The sequence below is a fragment of the Podarcis pityusensis genome (genome assembly GCF_964106645.2).
Source record: "Podarcis pityusensis genome assembly, chromosome: 2".
NCBI lineage: Eukaryota > Metazoa > Chordata > Lepidosauria > Squamata > Lacertidae > Podarcis > Podarcis pityusensis.
The window spans coordinates 24,398,762-24,421,476 of NC_138029.1; the positions used below are offsets into that span (position 1 = coordinate 24,398,762).

Consider the following 22,715-nt stretch of genomic DNA (forward strand, 5'->3'; position numbering starts at 1 on the left):
TACTCTAGTAGCAGACATAAGCCACACGTTTCAGGTCAGATAAAGTGAAGAGGCTGGCTTTTTAACAAACCCATGCATCACTGCTAGAGGAACACACCATCTTACAGTGCACATTTTTCTCACCAGCCTTGCTTAGAAGCATACACCTCAGCTCTTGAAACCTGAATGAGAGCGTTCCTCTACAGCAATCTTTCCTAACCATGTGCCCATAGATACTGTTGAACTATAACCCTCATCGTCCTTGGCCTTTGGCTATGCTGCCTGGGGATCACAGAGGCTGTGTTGTAGCAGTGTCAGGGGATGTAAGGTTGGGGAAGGTTGTTCTACAGCCTGGATAACAACCTCCAGGTGACGGGCCAGATCCTGGATTTCCCCACCCACAGTGGGCAGGGTTGCCCACCTATCCATCACTTGATGTCACCATGATTCCAGGTAACCCATTTATCATTTGCAACATGGGTTCAGATCCAGCTCTGCTGCAAAGGAAGATCCAGGTTGACCCAAGTGGAGCTTTCAGTCCATCCTGATCAGTGACTTCAAGCCCTGCTTTCGGCAGGGGTTGGTTAATTTCCTGCATTCCCCATTATGGCTATCTATTTACTTGTTTCATGTTTGAATCACTCCCCTTGAGGCACCGCAAAGTGATTTCTCCACCAGGACTTCTGCAGCACAGCCATATCCTGGTGTCTGCTAGCCCCTCTTGGTTGCTGTGTCCATACCTGATATGGCATCTGGTGTGGGGCTGTTGCTCATAGTTTGGGGGAAATGGCCTTGTGGAGCCTAATTGGGGTGGAGACTTTCCACCACCTGCTCTACAGCTTCATCAACGTCCGTGGAGAAAGCCATGGAGGAATTTCAAAATGATGCCATTGCCTGTTCACAAAGTGCTGTGCCAAGAGGGTGGCAATCCAATTGTGTCCACTATCTAAGGTTACAGCTTGTTTGGCAAACTGCAGATTTGGGCACTGTTGTGCCGCTCAAGAGGCTTCTACTGCGTGGAAATGGGAGTGAGAAAGCCGAGGGCTGAGCAGGTGGGGAAGCAGACAAGTAACTGTAAACTGTGGTTTGCCTGTCTTCCATTTGGAAGCTCCCAACTATGGTTAGCACAAACTATTTGGGTGCCATCTTTGTTTCCTCCATTTCTTGGAAGGTGGAGGCAGATGAAATTGCACAAATGTTAAAAATGCTCCACTGTCCACAGGGAACACCAGCCAAGATTGAACGCAAACAATGCATAATGCTTTAGAAAGATGTTTAGCTGCTGGCCATGGCAAGTCTCCACACCTTTGCTGTCCAGATGACACTGCTAAGGGGGTGCTTTCTGGCAGTCGTGTAAGACTGTAGTTGGAACTTCTTATGTGTGGAAGCAGCCTCTTTTGGACTCTTCAAGAATGCTGGCCTCTATAGATTAAAGCTGACACTTAAATTGCTTCCAGAAAACAACATGTAGCCAATGCAAATGTTGGAATTGTAATGTTCCATGAGCACCTGCCCACCCAGTCAGGAAGCAGGTTGTTTCATTCCACACCAGCTGAAGATTCCAGTCGCTCAAGAAGTAGCCCCATGGAATTACTTTATTCAGATTTTTTTTTTGCTTTTTGCTTTTGGGGAGGCCAAAAGCAACGGATGTCCACTCTCTCAATGAAACTATTTTCACCAGATGTGAATCTTCAGAAAGAATTTTGAGAGTTCCAAATGAAATGCCACATTTAAAAGCTCCACAGCCCACAATAATTTGGTGAACAAACCTCATGCCCATGTGGAAGTGGGCGAATGAGCAATGACTTGGGGGTTGGTTTTTTTCTTTCACCCAGCAAACCCACAATTGCTGATTTGGATGGACTATGCAGCTTTCATACAACCCAGCATGTATTTGCTTTATAGCTGTTTGGTACAATGTCCAGTATTCGTCCACAGAGCCATTCATATTTACACATCTGTTGGGAGCAAATGCTCAGTGTACGTGAAAAGGTTGTTGCCTTTTCCGGGGAGCAGGGGTGCCAGAATTATTTAAATGAATGCAAATTTGAAATTGTCCATTGATGACTGTTAAGGCTGAGTAGAAGAAACAAATTGCTTGAACTATCTAGTCAGCCTAGATAAAGCTATCTAGAAGAAACCCCTAGTGACTGATCAGTTATTACTATCTACAAGTAAAATTTGGAGAGGTAGATCACATCCCTGTCTAGAAATATTTATTTATTGATTCCCCGCAATGGACTGTGGGGTGATGCAGGGGCTGTTAAATATTTGGGAAACTGAGCATCCTGATTGTTTGGAGCTGGTGTTGTTCTGCAGGGCCAGTGCAAATTCTGGCAAATGCTTTTTTCTGAAGCTCTGTAGTAAATAAAGGATGCCTTCACAGCAAGTCTGCATGTTCTTTCTCCTTGTCAGACAAAACAGATCTTTCCGCAAATATTAGGCCTGATCTGTGTAATATGTGTGCCATCTGGAAAGCCCTTGTCTGCGTTCCATGTATCCCTGGTTGTGTTTTCTGCAGTTTTGGCATGCGTTGGCTCATTTTGTGGTTTGGGTGTCCAGGACATCCATTGCTCGTGTGCAGTTGTCAATATACGAATGGCCCAGCCTAGCGCACATGGAAAGTGCATTGAAATGTGACTGGACATGCATGGAAAGCTTTGCTGGGGAATGGAGAACCTATGGCTCTCTAGATGATCCTAGGCTACGAGTCCCATCATCCTTAGCTATTGACCTTGCTAGGTGGGGACTGATGGGAGCTCAAGTCCAACAACAACAAAAATTGGGCTGGCAACCAGTGCACTGTTTTTTTCTTGAAGTGTAATTGTGTTCAGCAGGACATACTATTCATAGAGTCATAGAATTACAGAGTTGGAAGGGACTATGAGGGTCATCTAGTCCAACCCTCTGCAACGGAGGAATCTTTTGCCCAATGTGGAGCTCAAACCCACTATCCTGAGATTAAGAATCTCATGCTCTATTGACTGAGCTTAAAAATGTTTGTGTGTTGGAACACCCTTAAAGAAAGCACCTATCTAGGGTTGCCATATTTCAAGAAGTGAAATCCCCCCCAAAATGAAGTTTTTAAGCTATTCCTTAGGAAATTCGCCCCCCCCCCCAAATCAACAGTTCCCATATGCATTTTCCCAGACATTTTAACCGATTTTCAAAAAAATTCGCCCAAATGGCATTCTGGACGGCAGCCCTAATTTACGTATGACAGCTCTCATTTATACTAACACTCATGTAGTATGTAGTCTCAAGGACTTTTGGAATAATAGGCTCTACAATAAAGATTATAGAGAAACGCAGCTGTGGCTCATCCTTTGGATTTAGCCTAACAGTTCCCTGGTGCACAAAAGCAGGCGATACCCCTATCACAGCAGAAAACACAAAATTTGGCTAATATGCGCACATTTTAAAAAGTTGTGTGTGTGTTTGTCTGGGTTCCCTGATGCATCAGGGTTCCTAGGTGCGCACACAAGTGTTTAAAGACACCTGTATATTATACAGGCTTTCCTTCTTAAATGACAGAGCAAAGATGGGGAGACTAGTGGCTCTCTAGATGATGTTGAAGGAGTCTCCCTCCCATCAACCCTGACTATTGGCCAGCTGTCTGAAGCTGATGGAGTCTAACAACATCTGGAAGGCCACTGGTTCCCCATCGCTGGGCTAGAGCCATGAAGGTCACAGTGAAGGCATGCAGTGGGTGAAAAGAGAGCTTCCAAGGATGTCCCTCAGACATGGAGCAAGCCTAGCTTTGCAACTGAAGTGCCAGGTGGGCCTGTCTAGGAAGAGTATGCTGGCTTAGTCATCTATCTCTCATTGAGTGTGCCAAGTGGCATGTTGCAGTCTTCATGAAGAGCCAGCCTGTCAGACCAGGCATAGCCAGCTTGTGCTTCAGATCTGCAGAACTACACCAAACCATAAGCCTGAGATTGATCCTGGAGCAGAAACATTCATTCAGGCTCAATGCAGTGAGGAACTGACAGAGTGGCCCTACTCTGAAATGTTGCATGTCTTCATCCTAAGTTACACGTACGCACACAAACACAGAGGGGGCAAACACAGGCTGTTCACATTCACAGGTTCAGCCCACATTGGGACTTACAGATCCCACCATTGGAAATTTCCACAATTCCTGCTTTCCATACTACAAAAGGAGTAGGGATACCACTTTGCCAAACAGCAGCTGTTCTTCCTGTTTTCAGTGTGCCATATGTACAAGGCCTCAGTTAGATGGGGTATGCTGGCAGGCAAAACCATATTCCAGTTTGCAGTATGCCTTTTTATTCCTATTTGTATCCTAATTTACATGCATATACAGGCACCGAAACGAGCAAACTCAGTAAAGAAATTGTGAAGAGGGGGAGGCGTAGTAACCAGATTGCAGAAGTTAGGAAGTGGAACATCTTGTCATTTTGCCCTGCAGGGTTGTTTTTGTTTTTGCACATAGAGATTTCTTTAGGCATAAGCTCTATGCAACTTGGGGCCCGGATTTCTGAAGAAACACTTGCTTTTTGTATAGACCTGCTCATTTGCTAAGATCATTGGAGCAGGCTTTTCTGGTGGAGCTACTTCTAGTTGAGGCACAGGGTGTGACAACCCAACGGAGGGCCTTTTCTGTGTTGGCACTTGGTTTCAGGAACTTCCTCTTCTCTAAAATGAGGTAGATGCCAACCGTGATGAACTTTTGATGCAGGCCTTCCTGTTTATTCTGGCATTTGCTGGCTACTAATTCTAAGCTCAGAATAATATACATTGCTGGTTATGGAGGATGTAATTTGTCCGTGGTTTCTAACGTTTTAATATGTATCTGTTTGTACTGGAATGAAGAAATATCATGCCACCATTCTGATTTTATCTGCACGATGTATTGTTAGCCAGTCTAGGGTCCTTCAAGAGGAAAGGCAGAATAAAAGAATTGTTGTTGTTATTAGGCGACTTCCAACATATATAAAAACATAATATTCTATGAACCACTCAAATATTATTCAGTTGATGAGCAGTATATATAAACTCTTAAAGTAAACAAAAGAATAAATATTTTTCAGCGAAGTTTGACTGTGGAAGAGGAAGAAACCGTTTTGACTGCAACACATGACTAGTTATTTGAAGGCCCAGCTCCAGGTTTCTGTAGGCCTGTGGGCAAAAGACAGCAGATTGGTCAAATACTCAGCCCATCAACCTGCCTCTCTGTTCTACAACCACCTATGAGAATCTCTGAAGTAGGGCTGTCAAATTCTCTTTTCTTAAATGAGTGAAGGAGGTGGAGTTTCAGGGCTGGAGTTTGAGCCAGTCCTATTTAAGCACCCTCAGTGGCGTAGCGTGGGTTGTCAGCACCCGGGGCAAGGCAAGTAATTTGCGCCCCCTAACCCGTGGATTTGCGCCCCCTAACCCTAACCCCCAGATGTTGCGCCCGGTGCGGCCGGCCCCCCCTGCACCCCCCACGCTACGCCACTGAGCACCCTTTTTGTTGTTGTTGGGCAGCGAGAGATGCTTCCATGTTTGTTTCATTGCATCTTAGCTGAGTACCTTGTTTGGAAATTAACAATTTTTATTCCTTTACTTCTAGTGATGGGATCCCTCCATACAGACTCGGGAGCAAAAAGCAACTCCAGCGGGAAATACATCGGAGCGTCAAGGCCAACGGTCAAGTTTCTCTACCTCACTTTCCAGTAAGTACTTGAGTTTGTTCAGGCATAGAGAGAACCCATCAAGACTTACTTGCCCTAAAAGTGTGCTAAGCAAAACTGGGAAGAGAGAAGCCCCTAGAAATGGCAGTCTACCAAAATGCAAACGCAACACACTGGCTAAATAACTGTTAGTAAATATATAATCAGCATGATGTCATTCAAAATATACGAATAAGCCACTTCAAAACTCTCTCTCTCTCTCTCTATATATATACAAAATACAACACATCTCACAAAATATACAAGTAACTGCAACTTGTTATATGTATCAGAGTCAAACAAAGATCCCTTCATCAACAGCTACATTATCCAGTGATACCCACTAGTATGATCTTCACTAGTATGTATATTTCATTGATAATTATTCGCTGATAAAGACTTTATTCCAAAACAGTTGAACTATTCCGGATGCACTGTCCTTTCCAGACTTTTGTGAGACGTCTTCCTTTGAGAGACGGTTTGGCGTTTCTCGCTATTCATTGGTTGTTTGAATCTTTGTTTGACTCTGATACATATAACAACTTGCAGTTACTTGTATATTTTGCGAGATGTGTTGTATTAGATAGATAGATAGATAGATAGATAGATAGATAGATAGATAGTTTTGAAGTGGCTTATTTATATACTTTGAATGACATCATGCCGATTATATATTTACGAACAGTTATTAGCCAGCGACTTGCATTTGCATTTTTATAGATTTTCACATTTTGCAACACAGGGATTTGTGTTTCCTAGAAATGGCACCGCAGGCTCACTGCCCACATCCTATGAATGGTGCTTACCTGGGGCAACTGGACTCCTCTTCACTGGAGGCAGTAGCGATGGAGTTCCACACTTCTTCCAACCAGCAGAGGGGGACATAGGAAACGGCCCTGTTTGTCCATCCAGCCTAGTTTTGTCTACTCTGATTGGCAGCAGCTCTCCAGGGTTTCAGGCCAACAGCCTTTCTTATCACCCGACTATCTGATACTTACTGTTTTTCTTTTTACACTTGAGATGGAGGTTCTTCTGCGTGCAACACACATCCTCTTTCATGGGGGCTATGTTTCCTCTCCAGCCTTTTTGCTCTTTGTGTTCTATGGACATAAAAACCTCTCAGAGGCAAGATAGGCCAGGTCATTAAGCTTCCTTCATAGTGTGGCGGCGGCAGTAGGGATTGAAGCCAATCTCTGTTCATATCTGAGCCTCTTTGTCCAGTCATGGCACTTTGATAAGGCTATGCAATCTCTAGATGAATTTAGCCTTGATGCCTTTTTGAGCCATTCCTAGTTGTTTGCTTCAGTATAGGAGAGAGATGGAATGCTGATCTGTTGGGTGGTGTTTGGTTTGGCTTGGTTAGAATGCAAAGTTGCATCAGCCTAGAATAAAAGAAGAGGAAGGAATGTACAAGATGGTGGAAGACAGATCCAAGCATCCCTTCCTTCCTTGTATAGCTAAACAAGATACCAGGTGCCTTACACCAGCAGTTATCTAAACATATCTAAACAAGCTTCCTAAAAATGTACTTCCAGAGTTTCATTCTGGTGCACGATAAATTCTTTCTAGGTTTAAACCTGAAAGTTTTCCGCCTGCGTCTTTTCCCTCAATGTTTCCTTTTTGCTGGCTACGAAAAACCCATATCCCTGGCACTCTGAGTACCATATGCTAAGGGCAGTGGGGAGGTCAAAAGGTTACCTGGCTGTTTCCTTCCTACTCCGCCCTGTGAGCTTCTAGACTAGGTATGGGCAAGCCTGGGGCCAGGAGTGGACTTTGGTAATAAGACACCCTGTTGTTGTTTAGTCGTTTAGTCGAGTCCAACTCTTTGTGACCCCATGGACCAGAGCACGCCAGGCACTCCTGTCTTCCACTGCCTCCGGCAGTTTGGTCAAACTCATGCTGGTAGCTTCGAGAACACTGTCCAACCATCTTGTCCTCTGTCGTCCCCTTCTCCTTATGCCCTCAATCTTTCCCAACATCAGGGTCTTTACCAGGGAGTCTACTCTTCTCATGAGGTGGCCAAAGTATTGGAGCCTCAGCTTCAGGATCTCTTCCTTCCAGTGAGCACTCGGGGCTGATTTCCTCAAGAATGGATAGGTTTGATCTTCTTGCACTCCATGGGACTCTCAAGAGTCTCCTCCAGCACCATAATTCAGAAGCATCAATTCTTTGGCGATCAGCCTTCTTTATGGTCCAGCTCTCACTTCCATACATTACTACTGGGAGAACCATAGCTTTAACTATACGGACCTTTGTTGGCAAGGTGATGTCTCTGCTGAGAGAGGACAAAATTGGGCACCCCCCTAAATATTCCTTATTTTCACAAGTATTGAGTAGATACCCCTATAAGTATAGGATGATGATGATGATGATGATTTCTTGTGTCCCCCATCTCTGCATCCTGCGGGGGGAGGGGGACCACCCGCACCACCCTAAATCCAGGCAGAAATGATGGGAGCTGAAGTCCCATAGTGTCCGAAGTACCACTGTTATAGAAGCACCTGCCAAACAGTAGGCTTCTGAATCCCAAGTGAGGAGGGTGGTTTTGCACTCAGGTCCTGCTTTTGCAGTCTTCTTATGTTGTCACATATCTTTTACCCCATTGGAAATTGGAGACTTGACGGATGTTTGATATGATCCTGCAAGACTTCTCTGTATGTTCTTTCTTGTTTCTATTTTCCTGTATGACTCCTTTTCCAATCTGACATACTTCCCCCCCCCTCCCCGCTGTGTTCTCTTTTCACACTGGGCTCCATGTGCCCAGCCACCATTGGAAAGAGGAATTCTGGGTAGAACCCCCTCCTCTTCCTCCTCCCAATCACTGCCTCTTTTTTGAGGACAATGAATATGGACTTGCCTTCTGGTATGTTTGCACCATGTTGATTAGCTCTGAAGAACTGATATGAAGTGTCCGCCCTCCTACCCATTTTAAGCCACATGAATGGATGGCTAGGAGGAAAATGGGGGGGGGGAGACGCTTCTTAAATCTCTCCCCTAACTTCCACAGCTGCTTCCCCCCCCCCCCTTTCTTTCTTTTTTTCTAAAAAAAAAGGATCATGCTTTGCATTTTCTGGTCTGCTCCAGGACGTCAAAGAGAGAGAAACGCACCAGGAGAAATCCTGTGTTCATTGAAGTCACTGGGAGTTCTGCTATTTGTTTGAGCAGAGCCAGGATTTCTACCACCACTTACAACTTCTTGGCAGGAAATAGACATCCCAGCTTCTGCAAAGGAAAGAGGATATTTGTACCAAATATGTGCCTTCAAAAATTAAAAATAAATAAAAAAACCAGTGTTTTTCCTGCCTCTTGGTTTTCAAGGAAAGCAGCTAATCTGGTTCTATATATTTTGGAAGGTTGGCTTGCCCTCTCCTTTAAAGTACAGAAGATTTGAGGGAGATGCTGGTGTGATTCTTCTAGCGAGGCATTTCTCTGCAAAACTATTTACCCAGACAAGTGCTAACCTATCTTGTCTCATGATTTGTGTAACCAAATCCCACTCCTTATGTAGTAGAGAAAACATTAGTAGATAGATAGGTAGGCAGATTGATAATTTGAGGTGTACGGAGCTGTTTTGTGTGTATGTGCGCGCTCTCTCTTTATTTATTTATTATATTTCCCTATCCCTTCCATAAAGAAAGTTCTATAGCCTCCGCTTGTAAATTAGATTATTTTGTCCTGGGGCGTGCAAATCGACTTTCTCTGTAAGGCAGTGCTTTGATCAGGGAACTGAATAGAGCCAGCTTGTGTAAGAGTGACAATTTCCAGCAGAGTGGCCTTTTTCTACCCTCACATCATTTCTGAAGCTAAGTGGTTGCAGGAGAGAGAGAGAGAGAGAGAGAGGCCCCACCTCATCTCATGGGTAGTATGTGAAAGAGCTGGCAGTTCGGCTTTCTGCTTTAAAACATAAAAATAAAATAAAATGTGTGTTTGTGTGTGTGTGTGCCTGCAGAATTTAAGGGTAAAGGCAAAAAAAACGGAGGGGAGTACTTGTGGGGAGATGACAGCAGCGATTGTGGGTGGGTGGGGGTCTTTCCTAGCTTCTTTTGGCAGAGATTCTCTCGCCTGCTTTTTTATATTCTACACTTGATTTGGAGATGTTCCCTTTTCCCTTGATAGATCTGCTTGAGGCAGCCACGCTCAGCAGTGTAGCACTGCTTGCCTGCAGCAGCTTCCTTCATTTTCTGTACAAAGAGATGGAGGGCAGGGAGAGGGGGGGGAGTGAGAGAGAAAAAGAGAAAGAGAGGGAGATCTAGGACACTGTTGAGACAACACTACCTCAAAGGTGCCCAGTGTGTAGCCAGGAAATAAATTACCAGCACTTCTCTGATCTGCAACCGTTTGACTTCTCTTTTTCTCCCCCCCTCAGTTCCCTTCCCTTCCCCCCCCCAAACATCTTATTATATTTTTTTTTAATTTCCAACTCCTTTCTGTTTATACTCCACTTTTATTCCTTGAGTTAAAGTCTCTCCCTCCCACCTCGGAGTTTTTCATTTGATGTTTGACAACAGTCTTTGAAGATTTTCTACTTCAGAGTAGTTACTGATGGGCTGGTTGTACTACAGAGAGAACAAGCAGGGTTCCTCGGAGTGCGACCAACTGCTCCTGCCGAAGGCAAGCGCTATTGGGGAGAATGTCACTCCATGAGGCCGCGGCAACGGCTCATAAAAATCCAGAGCAGACCATGCCTGGTTGCGGACTCCTTTTCATCCAAACATGGAGACGCAACCAGCTGAACGGGGCCAGGAATGCTGCATGGGCTGAGCTGCCTCGGCTTCCGCCGCCTGCTAAACATGGCTCGCTGTTTTTGTCCCCGCTCTGTGTAGCGAACCCACCGCCTTCCTAAGGAAATGACCCCCGTGGAACCGGCCACCTTTGCAGCCGAGCTCATCTCTCGGCTGGAGAAGCTCAAGCGGGAGCAAGAGACCATGGACTGCTTGGAAGAGAGGCTGCAGCAAATCACAGAGGTAGGTGGATTAACCCTTTCAGGGGCGGACGCCTGCTGGGTGGCAGCCTCCCTTGGCTAGGAGGAGGGAGGAAGGGAAGGAGGGGGTAGCAGAGGCGGGGGTTCGAAGCGGGATGTTAAGAGATGGCAAGACCACAGGGCTTCTTCGTTCCTACTTCGGGGCAAGCTGTCGATTCTCCTGTCTTTAAAACCTGAAAATGCGAATGATTCCCTCTTCCCGTTTTCTCTGCGTGCCTCTTGGTATTTAAAAGGCAATAACGGAAGCTGACCGCCCCCCCCCCCTTGTAGGTCTGTTATCTCCTCTTCAGGCTGTTAATGCAGAAATGCATAATGTCTGGAGCAGTTTCTCAACCGCCCTTGTTCAGCTTTGCAGATGGATGGATGGATGGATGGATGGATGGATGGATTGATTGATTGCCCTTCGTGTTTTGCCCTTGAAGGATGAAGAGAAGGAGGGATCCGACGCACCTGCGGGTGCACAGCCTGGCCGAGAGGTTGGGGCCAATCAGCACCCGCCACACCCCCTTGCCCTCTTGCCCTCCGGCAGCTACGAGGACGACCCTCAGGCAATCCTAGACGACCACCTCTCCCGAGTGCTGAAGACCCCGGGGTGCCAGTCTCCTGGCATGGGCCGGCACAGCCCTCGCGCACGCTCTCCGGACCGCCTCCCTGGGGGCAAGTTGCTCCTTGCGCCGGGCACAGCCTCGATCCCCACAGCCTGCGCCCTCATCGGCAAAGGATTTATCACGAAGCAGACCACCAACCACGTTCACCACCACTACATCCACCACCACACCATTCCCAAGACGAAAGAGCAGATAGAAGCGGAAGCTGCCCAGCGAGTCCAGTGTTTATGTGCCGCCGGGGGCAGTGACTATTATTGTTACTCCAAGTGCAAGGGGCACTCCAAGGGGGTGGACCTCCCTATGGCTCAGCTAGAGCCGTTTGGGTAAGTTTCCTCTGGTGGTTGAGCATGGGGAAGGGCAGGTGTCAGAAACTTGGCTATAGTGCTGTGACTCACGCCGTGCTCTGTAAACAATGGGTAGCTGTTGGTAGTTTATGAAATCGCAAAGAGCTGGGGATTACGGGGAAGAGGAGGAGAGCCGTGGTGCTGTGTGTTTCTGGCATAAGCTAGCAGAACGGCAAACAAGCAGCAATCTTAAGTGCTCTTCTCTTTTCTTTCTCACTGAAGCCTCAGCCGAACCGGGACACTACCCAAAAGGAACTGTAAGCTACCAGATGGCATCATTCTGCCAGGCGGGGAAGGAGGAGGGCTCTCCATACCACCAGGAATCCAGCTACCTGGAGGGGAGGCGGACCGCTCTCAGAATGTCTGGCAGTGGATGCTGGAGAGTGAAAGACAATCTAAGCACAAACCCCATAGGTAAATATAAGCTGTCTGCAACACTCTTGCTCCCGGTAAATATTTATCTATTACACAGCTGTCTATTTTTACAATCACTAAAAACAAATGGAGCTCTTTTGCTCCTCCGGTTTAATATGAAAGCTGTTCTGCGGAACCAGAAAAACCACAAAAATGTCATGTTTTTGGCAAGAGCCCCTTTTCATGTTATGACAGACTTTTTCTTTTCTTTCTTTCTTTTTTTGGGAGAGTGAGTGCACAGAACAGAAGCTGCTATTAAACTCATATTTTCCAGCTTTTATAACCTTGTTCCTTCCCTCTCCCCTGTCTTTTTCTCTGCAGCACACAAAGCACAAAGAAGGCCTACAATTCAGAGTCCACCAGAGGCGTGCCTGGCGAGCGCCCGGCCCGTCACCACCTCTGGGGGAGCAGCAGCCACCCGCGTGGCGCCCAGCCCGCCCACCCTTTCGTCCAGGATCCCGCCATGCCCCCGCTGACGCCGCCTAACACTCTGGCCCAGCTGGAGGAAGCTTGCCGCAGGCTAGCGGAAGTGTCCAAGCCACAGAAACAACGGTAACCTTCCTACAGGTTGGGTGCTGGGGTGCCTCTTTACTGCAGCATAGGTGCAAAAGGTCTTGAATGTGTGAACATTATCTTCAAAAATTGAATGTTTTCACATCCTTATCAGCTAGCTGATGGTTTGTGGCAAGAAAATAAAGCAAAACCAGGCTATGTTCTTGCAGGCTCGTGTCTGGTGGTCAGTCCTGAGAATGAAAGATGGGAAGGATGTGATGCTAATTCATGCGGTTCATTTAGCCCTCTTGGAGGGGTGACTTGGGGCCGAAGCACAGCAGCCACCTCTTTGCCCCCTCCCCGACCTTAACGCTTTTGTCATTAGGAAGGCTCTTTCCAGTCCAGTTTGAGCTTCACACAACCCTTTTTAAGATGGAGAAGAAACAAAACTTCTTAACAGCTGTAAAACCCCCCCCACAATAGCTTGATTTGTAAATCCCCTTGCAAGTTAATGCCATTTTAGTTTGGCTGTCTTCATCCTAGTGGAAGCTTATGGCACTGCAGGTGATGTGAAGGTCTGGTGGTGCAAAACCACACAAGGCCCAGCCATTAAACGGAACATTGCCTTAGAAATTATAATCTCCCGTTCTTATCATAAACAATTAGAATATTGAACTCTGCCCTTGTTTGTTTTTCTTAAACGTCTTGTGGAAGTGAATTCGGTTACTTGGCCAAAGAGCCTTGCTGTCTTTCGCTGGAAAACTCAGGCATAGTCTTAACTGTCTGCCCTGGATATTAGATATACTGGTGGGATTTTGACATCCTTAATCATTCTTCCCTTTCTCTGCTCCCCCTCCCCACTTTTCAACCTTTAGATGTTCAGCTTCGAGTCAGCCCAGGGATCGCAACCACTTGACTTCTGTACCAGGAGGAAACAGTCCTTTCTGCAATGCAAGCGTAGCGGCAGAAGAGTGAGTGTTGCCATATGCAACATCTAGCTTTGGATATCATTCATTACCTTTCAAAACTTGTGTTTTATCAGTGGGGTGGTGCTTTGAAAATGTAATCTTTCCGTGCTTGGTCTTTCCTCTTTTGAGGGGGGTGAAAACAGAACAAAACATATTTTTTTCAAATCTTGTCTTCTGATTTTTTTATTTTTTTAAAAGCTTGCATTCCTGTAAAGTGGACAAAGATTGGATTAGTCTAATTACAGGATAGTTCTTTTTAACAAGAAATCTGCTACAGTCTAAATAATTAAAGTTTTCTTTCTTACGCTCTTCATCTTAAGCAATGAGCAATGTTTGAAGTCCAGGCTAAGCCACCTGACTGTAGCCTTTCATTTTTAATTGGTTGACCTTAAGTCCACCAGCTGTCTGTGCGAGTAGCTTTTTTTCTCTTCCTGAAGCCACTCTACAAAGACTTGGAACAAATTAGGAAGAGTAAATTACTGTGGAGTAACACTTTGTGACCTTTTGACATGCCAAGTCAATGTTGCCTCAGAAGTTGCCTGCATGGCATTCAAAGCGCCGTTGCTATTCTGCTGAGTAACTGAGTTGTTTGTTATTCCCTAAGAGGGTCGATCTTCCTTGGGAGTCCCAAGGTGTGAGGAGACCTTAGCTATCTGCTGCTCCTGCCATTGGCTCCCCAACAACATGGCTCCAAAAATCTGTTTGACTGTAACTGCACCACAGAATCTGGTGCAACAGGCAGATCTCTTACCTGGACACAGCAGTTTTTAATATGCATGTGTTGGTACACATAATGAGCAGCTTTCTAAGTCACATCAGTGCAGAAGAAAGTATGGTGTTTGCCTTGACATGGAAGTGAATTGGAAACCTCTGCTCATGTGAAGCTTTGGATTTATTTTATTTATTTAGTAAGAGATTACTATAATCTCTCTCTCTCTCTCTCTCTCTCTCTCTCTCTCTCTCTCTCACACACACACACACACACACACACACAGTTACAGGGCAACTTACAAAATATAAGGCAATATAAAAAATAATAAGCAAAAAGATTTTAAAAATGCCCATGTATAACTTAATTGACAGCATCATAAAAATGGCTTAACCATTCCACCTCTAAAAGCTTGACAAAAAGAGTGAGTTCTTATCTGCTGTCTAAAACAATATAAAGCTGGGAGGTCATTCCACAGATGTGGAGCCACCACCAAAAAGGCTCTTTTGTGTGTGTGTGTGTGTGTGTGTGTGTGTAGACAAGATTGTATTACACATGGTTGTAGAGGCTTGGAAATCAAGTTGATTTCCAGAGGGATAACCTTGTTAGTCTGTTGCATTAAAAACAAGGAGATCAGTGATAAAATGCAACAAAATGGTAAAATGCAGTTCAAAACACATAAATGAAGGCTTAAAAATCTAACCACTGCTGAAAGAAAGTCCAGAAATTCAGCATGGAAAAATATAGAAGCTTTACAGGCAACTAGTTTCAGAAGATGTTCTCCATCAATTTATATTAAGACATTCATCAATCCATGGAGAATAACACTGCAGTTTCTTAGTTGGTTCTGACTGAGTTTAATTCTTCATCCACAATACCTCAAGGACCACCTTTCCCCATATGTTTTGGCCCAGATCCTGCGCTCATAATCCTGGACCCTTCTTGTTGTGTGCCCTTCCTAAGAGGTCCAAAGGGCACCATTGCATATCTTTAGGTGCCAGGCAAAAAAATTTCCTCTACAGCCAGGCCTTTGGTTTTTAACCATCTGTGGCCTTTTAGAAGTGGGCAAGAGGTTTTTAATGTATTTTTCTCTCTTTTTTTGGCTCTAACGTATCTATGTGGGGCTTATTGCCTGCATGTTTGGTTGTAAATTGCTCTGGGTTGCCTTGGGCATGATAAAACAACTGCCAAATTTAAATAGCAACAACAACAACAACTCCTTCTGAGAAGGTTACAGAGTGCTGGGAACCATAGTGGAAAGTTTCCTCAAGGGCTATCTTTTCTCAGAATTCACCTGTATACAGTTTAGTTCCTAAGAAGTCTTACACAGTCCTGAGAGTTCAGTAATTCAGCTAAGCTCTCCAAAGGAACAAACACTCTAGTTGTCTATGGCAAAGTGAACCTGGCTGAGAAGTGACTAGAAAGCACCTCAGTCAGACTCCATCCATGTAGTTGAATTGAACCATTGCATACATGGGGAGGGCTAAAGCTCCAGCGCTCAACTTCCCCCATTTGGCCTATTCTGTTGGTGTTTGGAAATGGACAGCAGGGTTGTTGTTGCTTTTAGGTTGATAAAGGAATGACTTGACTTGGCCAAGCTCATACAACACATTAACAACAAATTAGAGGTGGGAATGAGACTGACATCGTGTTGCCCTGTGGACCAAATTGACTCAAGGGATGAGCAGGGATCTATAAAGCAGGGATGAGACGCCTGTGGACCTCCGGATATTTCTGGACCACATTTCTCATCATCCCTGCCCATTGGCCATGATGGCTTTTCTCATCATCCCTGCCCATTGGCCATGATGGCTGGAGCAGATGGGTATCGGCGTATGGAGGATGACAGGCAATATCAGAAGGTGGGGTGGGGCAATGGCACTCACCTGACCCCTGGTTGCCTCTGTTGTTCCTGCGTATTGGAACAGAGAGGGGGAGGCTGGCAAGGCGCAAAAGCACTGGTGTGAGCAGCAAGTTAGTTCAACTGGTGCGTTTGCACTGCACCAGCCTCACTTCTACCTTGCTCCCTCTCCATCCCTGTATGCAACGGCTACATGGGCAACAGCAGGTTAGGCGAGTGCCCGCCCCCCACGCTGCCATCCACTATTGGCCACAGGTTCTACAACCCCAACTGTAAATCTTTAGGCCACAAAATATGTTCAGTGGCTAGTTTGAGATTTTTACATGGGTTTCAGGTTGGCAATTAAAGCTTGTGCATTTCCGGGTTCAAAACTCCACAAAGTTTGCTGGTCTTGCCCCTTGGCTTTAATGTTCTGTGTTTAAATGCAAACCCCATTCCTCTAACCATCCATTGGTAATGTTTATCAGGCATGGAGACTTTCAGAGTTTGGTGTACTAACAGATATCAAGCTTATGCATTTATTTTACCACCCAGCTGCTATAGGTGGTTAGCTGACTACATATGCTCCTCATGAAGTTGTGCTCTCTGACTATGGCATAAATGCTTTCTAAATAATGTATGTTTCTTTCCTCCCTTCTTTTATGTTTCAGTCACAAAGAACCAAAGAAACTCCCTGTTGCTCACTCTTCCCAGCCTAGTGAGTTGGTTGTCACTTATTTTTTCTGTGGAGAGGAAATTCCCTATAGGAGGATGTTAAAGGCCCAGAGCCTGACACTTGGGCACTTTAAAGAGCAGCTGAGCAAGAAGGGAAATTATAGGTAAGCATATTTGTGGTTTCTTTCTTCTTCTTCTTCTTCCCTTGTGTTTGCAGAGACCGTGCGCCAAAATAACCAAAGAGATATTTCTAAGCATCCTCCCACAAGGAAAGGCTTTTGATGGTTGGCTGCAACTTTGCTCACTAGTCTGTCTGAGTTTCTGCTGTCCTCTTTGTATTTACCCACCAAACCAATAGTAGTTAAGAGGTGGATTGGTTGCTCCAGAAACCAGACTAGGCCTCACCGGGTGGATAGACTATATAACGATGTTGCTAGCGCAGTTTCCTTTCACAAGCGGATGAGCCACCGTCTTGCGTAATAGGTATTCATTCATTCTGAGTTCATTCCCTGGCTATTGCTGCTGCCTTAGAAGTGCTTCTGGTTTTGTTTGTAACAAGTAATTTGATTTCCCTGCAATCGATTGCTCTGTAGCTAATTATTCCCCCTTTGCAGTTTGCAATATGTAAATAATCAGCTTCAGAGTAATCAGCTGCTGAGGGGTAGTAATGTTTATTGCGCATGTAAGTGCTTCCTACGAGATCACAGCTATGTGTCTCTATTTGCAAGGGAGGTGATAGTGTCTGAAGTGTGTTCTTCCTTTGGTTAGGTGATTCTGGGGTTTGTTTTGCACAAGGCTATGTAAGCAACTAAGCCTTAAATCAAAGTCCTGCTTGCCCATGGAAACAGACTCAAATGATAAACCCTAATTTGTGAAAAGAAATACGCCACTTTGATTTATTGTACTTGGTACACTATTTGCTGAAGCACAAACTGTGTGAGGAGAGGTGTAGGTTTCACAGAAGGTACTGCAAACTAGATGCTACAAAATCAATATTGTAGCATTGAGTAAAGATTTCAGATCATAAGGGACATATCCATCTCCTGGACAGTACATAGGATCAACTGGACATGCAGTTCACATTTCCTCTGTTGGCACGTCCTGTGTAAATACCCAATGTGTGAATGTGCCTTTAGTGAGATACGCCTTAAGTTGAGATTCCTGCATTGCAAGGGATTGGACTAGATGACCCTTAGGATCCCTCCCAGTTCTACGGTTCTATTGTATGATTCTATGTGCATTTGGAATTTGTGTTGCCAAATGTCCCTTAGTCAGGCAAACCCACTGCTCACATTATACCCACTTCTCACATTAGCCAAGGTGTGAATGTCTGTAGCTGGCAGGACTGAGACAGTGGGAAATGTATGAGCCCCAGTGGAGGGGCTCAAAACCCACATTGGAAGCTGTGGATTCATTCTACCGCAGGACCATATAATTACCCCCATAGCTATTGTCTTCCTCCCTACCCTTTGTTACTCTTAACCTCCTGATCCTCTGTGTCTTCTCCACTCACAGTTGCCCTGGTGCACTTGAGTTTTTGTCAAAAGCTCACAACATGCCATTGGTTCCTTTGGAAAACTTACTGCTTTAAAGCAGGGGTAGAGGATCTTGTTCTGCTCCAGACATTGTTGGACCACCACCAACCATCAGCCCCAGCCAGCATGCCCAATGGTCAGGGGTGATAGGGGTGCAGTCCAGCAGCATTTGGAGAGCCACCCCAGCCTTGATGTGTTTTCTGTGTTATGAAGACATGCCCTGCCTATGTATTAAGGGCCTCATTGGAAGCTGTCCATCTGACATCAGAGGAGAGGCAGGAAGCAATCCAGGATAGGGCCTTTTGCTGTTACTGCCTGAGGAATGTGTGCTCTAGGGAGGCTTGCCTAGCAACCAACTCTGTCTTTATCCTTTTGCCCTGCCTTTTTCTTTTTATTCCTCCAGGTTTTTAGCACATTGTAGCTTTACTCTGATGTTTTTTATCTGGCTTCTATAGCCATTTGTTGGTTATCACTCTGGGTTGTTTTTGTTTTTTTTAAAATCACTCTGAATCGCTTTGAATTTGGTGCCCATACCAGATGGAAAGCAGAATATAAACGTGTGAAATTACAGCATATAAAGTCCATCCCTACGGGGCAGCACATATGCTACCAAAGTGGTGTGTTTGCTGATGGGAATGCGAACTAAAACTCTCCAAGGGGCAACCAGCATGTGGCAGGCAGTATCCATGTGGTTTGAGCTGCCAGTGCTTTTCTTCCTTGCTTCCTCAGCCTGAAAATGACAGATTTCCCTGTATGGACAGCTGTTGTGCAAGTGCATGCATAGCTCAGTTGGTTTGAGCGTGGTGCTGATAATGCCAAGGTTGCAGGTTCGGTCCCCGTAAAGGACAGTCTGCATATTTCTGCATTGGCAGGGGATTGGACCAGATGATCCTCAGGGTCCCTTCCAACTCTACAGTTCTATGAAGTGGTGGCTGAACACACCAAGGAGAAGTTGTTGTGCATTTTGGGTTCCTGGTAGCATTGGGAATCACAGGTGGGGAGAATGCTGCTTCACTCAGGCCCTGCTTGTGGGCTTCCTACAGGCATCTGGTTGGCTACTGTGAGAGCAGAATGATGGCCTAGATCAGGGGTTGTCAACCTGGTCCCTACCACCCACTAGTGGGCTTTTCAGGATTCTAGGTGAGCGGTAGGGGGGTTCTACTGCACAAGCTGAATCCTCCTTCCATCGAGCACTGGTGGGCGGTAAAGAAATTTTACCATCAAGAAAGATGCATTAGTGGGCAGTAGTTATAAAAAGGCTGACTACCCCTGGCCTATGGGACGCAGGTGGCACTGTTGGTTAAACCACAGAGCCTAGGACTTGCCAATCAGAAGGTCGGCAGTTCGAATCCCCGTGACAGGGTGAGCTCCCATTGCTCGGTCCCTGGTCCTGCCAACCTAGCAGTTCGAAAGCACATCAAAGTGCAAGTAGATAAATAGGTACCACTCCGGCGGGAAGGTAAACAGCGTTTCCATGTGCTGCTCTGGTTCTCCAGAAACAGCTTAGTCATGCTAGCCACATGACCTGGAAGTTTACGCCGGCTCCCTCAGCCAATAAAGCAAGATGAGCGCCGCAACCCCAGAGTCGGTCACGACTGGAGCTAATGGTCAGGGGTCCCTTTACCTTTACCTTAACCCTGGCTTAGATGGTACATTCAGCTGATCAAGCAGAGCTCTCATGTAAACTGGATTGTAGAACTCAATGAACATAGGCCCCTTTTCCACTGTGACGTCCAGTCCGCTGATGCCAGTTTTGGATCTACGCTCACCACCACCAAACTGAGTGTAAGCTTTTTGTAAATTGCCTTGTTTTCGTGATGAGCATGGAGGAAAGCATTGTAGGGCCTGCATCTCTTGTACATAGCAAACATAGGCCCAGATTAAACTAACCTGGTGTGCTAGTGGATGCCGCCTCAAGGGCTCCTGCTAGCACAACGGGGCTTCCCCCTCCCCTCCAAATCTAGGGTTTGAAATTATCAGGGCGCCAGGCGCATTTTGTGCCTAAAGATTCTCCATTTGCGAGCACCTCAAAAAGTCTTAAGTGCCATATGACACTCAAGGATTACTGAAATGTATGCTCTTTGAAGACTTGGAGTGTATGTTAAGGATAGACAGTATGTTAAGGAGTTTAACAATAAAGAGTACAGCAGTACCTTGGGTTAAGTACTTAATTCGTTCCGGAGGTCCGTTCTTAACCTGAAACTGTTCTTAACCTGAAGCACCACTTTAGCTAATGGGGCCTCCTGCTGCCGCTGTGCTGCCGGAGCACGATTTCTGTTCTCATCCTGAAGCAAAGTTCTTAACCCAAGGTACTATTTCTGGGTTAGCAGAGTCTGTAACCTGAAGCGTATGTAACCTGAAGTGTATGTAACCCGAGGTACCACTGTAGAGTGTTTTGAAAACCGAAGTACGGTACCAATATTTTTTGTTGTAAACACAAAATTAAAAATGTATTAATAATTTATGCTAAAAAGGTTATATTTACAATGTGTCACTTATTTGAATTGCGTATTAGCGCATGCTTATCAAAATGATAAAAAACAATGTTGCCGACCCCCTGGGGCAACTAGACATTCTGTTTTGGCACCCACAACTCAGGTCCTAGGAGCCATTTGGCTCCTAGCTTGTCTATCCCAGTTTCTAACACTGTTCAAATCTGTTCCCCATCCCATCCCAATCAGAAAAAAATTCAGGACCACACTCTAAGGGAAACCTAGGTTTCTGTTTGCACACCATGTCTCTGTGGCATACACTGCTATGAATGGAGTGGAGACATGGGTCTGAAAACATATAGTGGAGATGCAAAAGTCCCAGGGCCGGGGAATGAAAAATTCTATTTAAACTTCTATTTAAAATTTAAAATGTTTTTCCTCATTTTCCTTCAATTAAATTTTTTTTTTAAAAAATGGGCATCATGAAACACTTTCTTTTACAATGACAAACAAAATGTTTAAGACAAGGTGTTCATCTATTTACTCCCCCTCCCAAATTATTTCTAAAAGTGTGCAACAGGAAAAACTTTATGTAAGACTATTTACAGTATCCCATCATTACAATTATTAAGTATTAAGTCTTCATCTGTCAACTGCGAGTGCAACTCTCACATACAAGAGCAAGATGCATCTCTGCCTCTTGGAAGGCACTGCCATTGTCACAAGAGAAGGAAGAAGGTTCTGATGCCTCTTTTGATTATGGCCTTCCTCTTGCTGGAGTAGTTGGAATACATCTGTCTCTGTCCTCTTTCACAGGCCTCAAAAGGACTGGAAGTGGGAGAAAGTAGAGAGCGACAAAATTTCGTTGCCGTTCAGTTCGCACTGCTTGGGGGGGGACAGACCCCAAAACACCTTAATAAATTCAATTGTTAATTATTGTCTGGATGAACTGTAACTTTTAATATAGCAGATACAATAATTATATGGTAGACCGATATACATAATGCATAAAGTTACAAAGTGACTTTTGATATGCAAAGTAGTTCATTCCCCCCATTTATCCCCAAATTTCCCTTCTTTCCTGACAAAACCCTCCCTCCTCCAATGACTTCAAAATTTCCAGAATTTTTTAGATCTCTTAAGTAGACACAAAGCCAGGGGCCTTGAATTTGCCTTGGATTTGCTTACTGTGTATTTTATAGAAGTCAGTGATGGGAAAATCAGGACCGGATCATTCTGATAACCTCTGAAAAACTCCTAGAATGAAACTGATGTTGCTTAGCTGAGGTTGTTACCATTCCTATAGGACAGGGGTCAGCAAGGTTTACCTCACCTGGGTCGGTTCACTCCAGCGGAGATCCCTTCGTGGTCCGGATCACATGCGTGCGCCTGCGATTTCCAACATCTGTGCATGCACAGATGCGATTTCCGGCACCATGGAAGCAAGTCAGTGGCTTGGTTCGGGGGCGGCTCGTGGGCTGGTTAAATGACCCCCGTGGGCCGCTTGTGGCCCATGGGCCTTAGGTTGCCGACCCCTGCTATAGGATCGCGCTGTAACTGTGGTTAGAGCATTTTAAAGTGACAGATAACTTTGGGGGTTTTATTTCTTTGACTTTTGTACGCAATGTGTACAAAAGGAGCTGAGGCCAAAGACCAGTGGGGAGATAGATGATAGATAGATAGATAGATAGATAGATAGATAGATAGATGATAGATATACTGTACAAGATTCCCATCTCATATTCTCATATTCTCATATTTTTGAGGGGGGAATCTTGTACAGACCCAAGGTGAAACTAATTATCTGAATGTGTTGCTCCCTCAGGGAATCATTTTGATCCAAGCTTTGGTTGTTATTATTTGGGGGTGGGGGGAGGAGAGGGGGACGAAGAGCGAAGCTGCAGGTGACCTTCAAGGAACAGGGCCTTATATACTGCCCAGAGTTGCAGGCATTGCTGAGGGGAAGGATTGGCTTGGTTGCTCTGGTCACATCTGGCATTGATTTTGTTCCAAGGCACACTTAATAAGCATGTCTTTGAAGCCTGTGCCTTTCATTTTTAACA

The 22,715-nt window shown here is 45.3% G+C and overlaps 1 protein-coding gene across 3 annotated transcripts in view; it reads left to right on the forward strand.

Moving 5' to 3' along the window:
* AXIN2 (axin 2) overlaps positions 1-22,715 on the forward strand; it is a 48,790-nt gene that overhangs the window by 18,850 nt on the left and 7,225 nt on the right. For all 3 annotated transcript variants that reach the window (XM_080994480.1, XM_080994482.1, XM_080994481.1), the window contains exons 4-10: positions 5,555-5,657; positions 10,478-10,618; positions 11,058-11,566; positions 11,810-12,001; positions 12,323-12,553; positions 13,369-13,464; positions 16,682-16,849. In XM_080994480.1, coding sequence (XP_080850606.1) covers positions 5,555-5,657; positions 10,478-10,618; positions 11,058-11,566; positions 11,810-12,001; positions 12,323-12,553; positions 13,369-13,464; positions 16,682-16,849 — 1,440 coding nt within the window. The remainder of the gene's footprint in view (positions 1-5,554; positions 5,658-10,477; positions 10,619-11,057; positions 11,567-11,809; positions 12,002-12,322; positions 12,554-13,368; positions 13,465-16,681; positions 16,850-22,715) is intronic.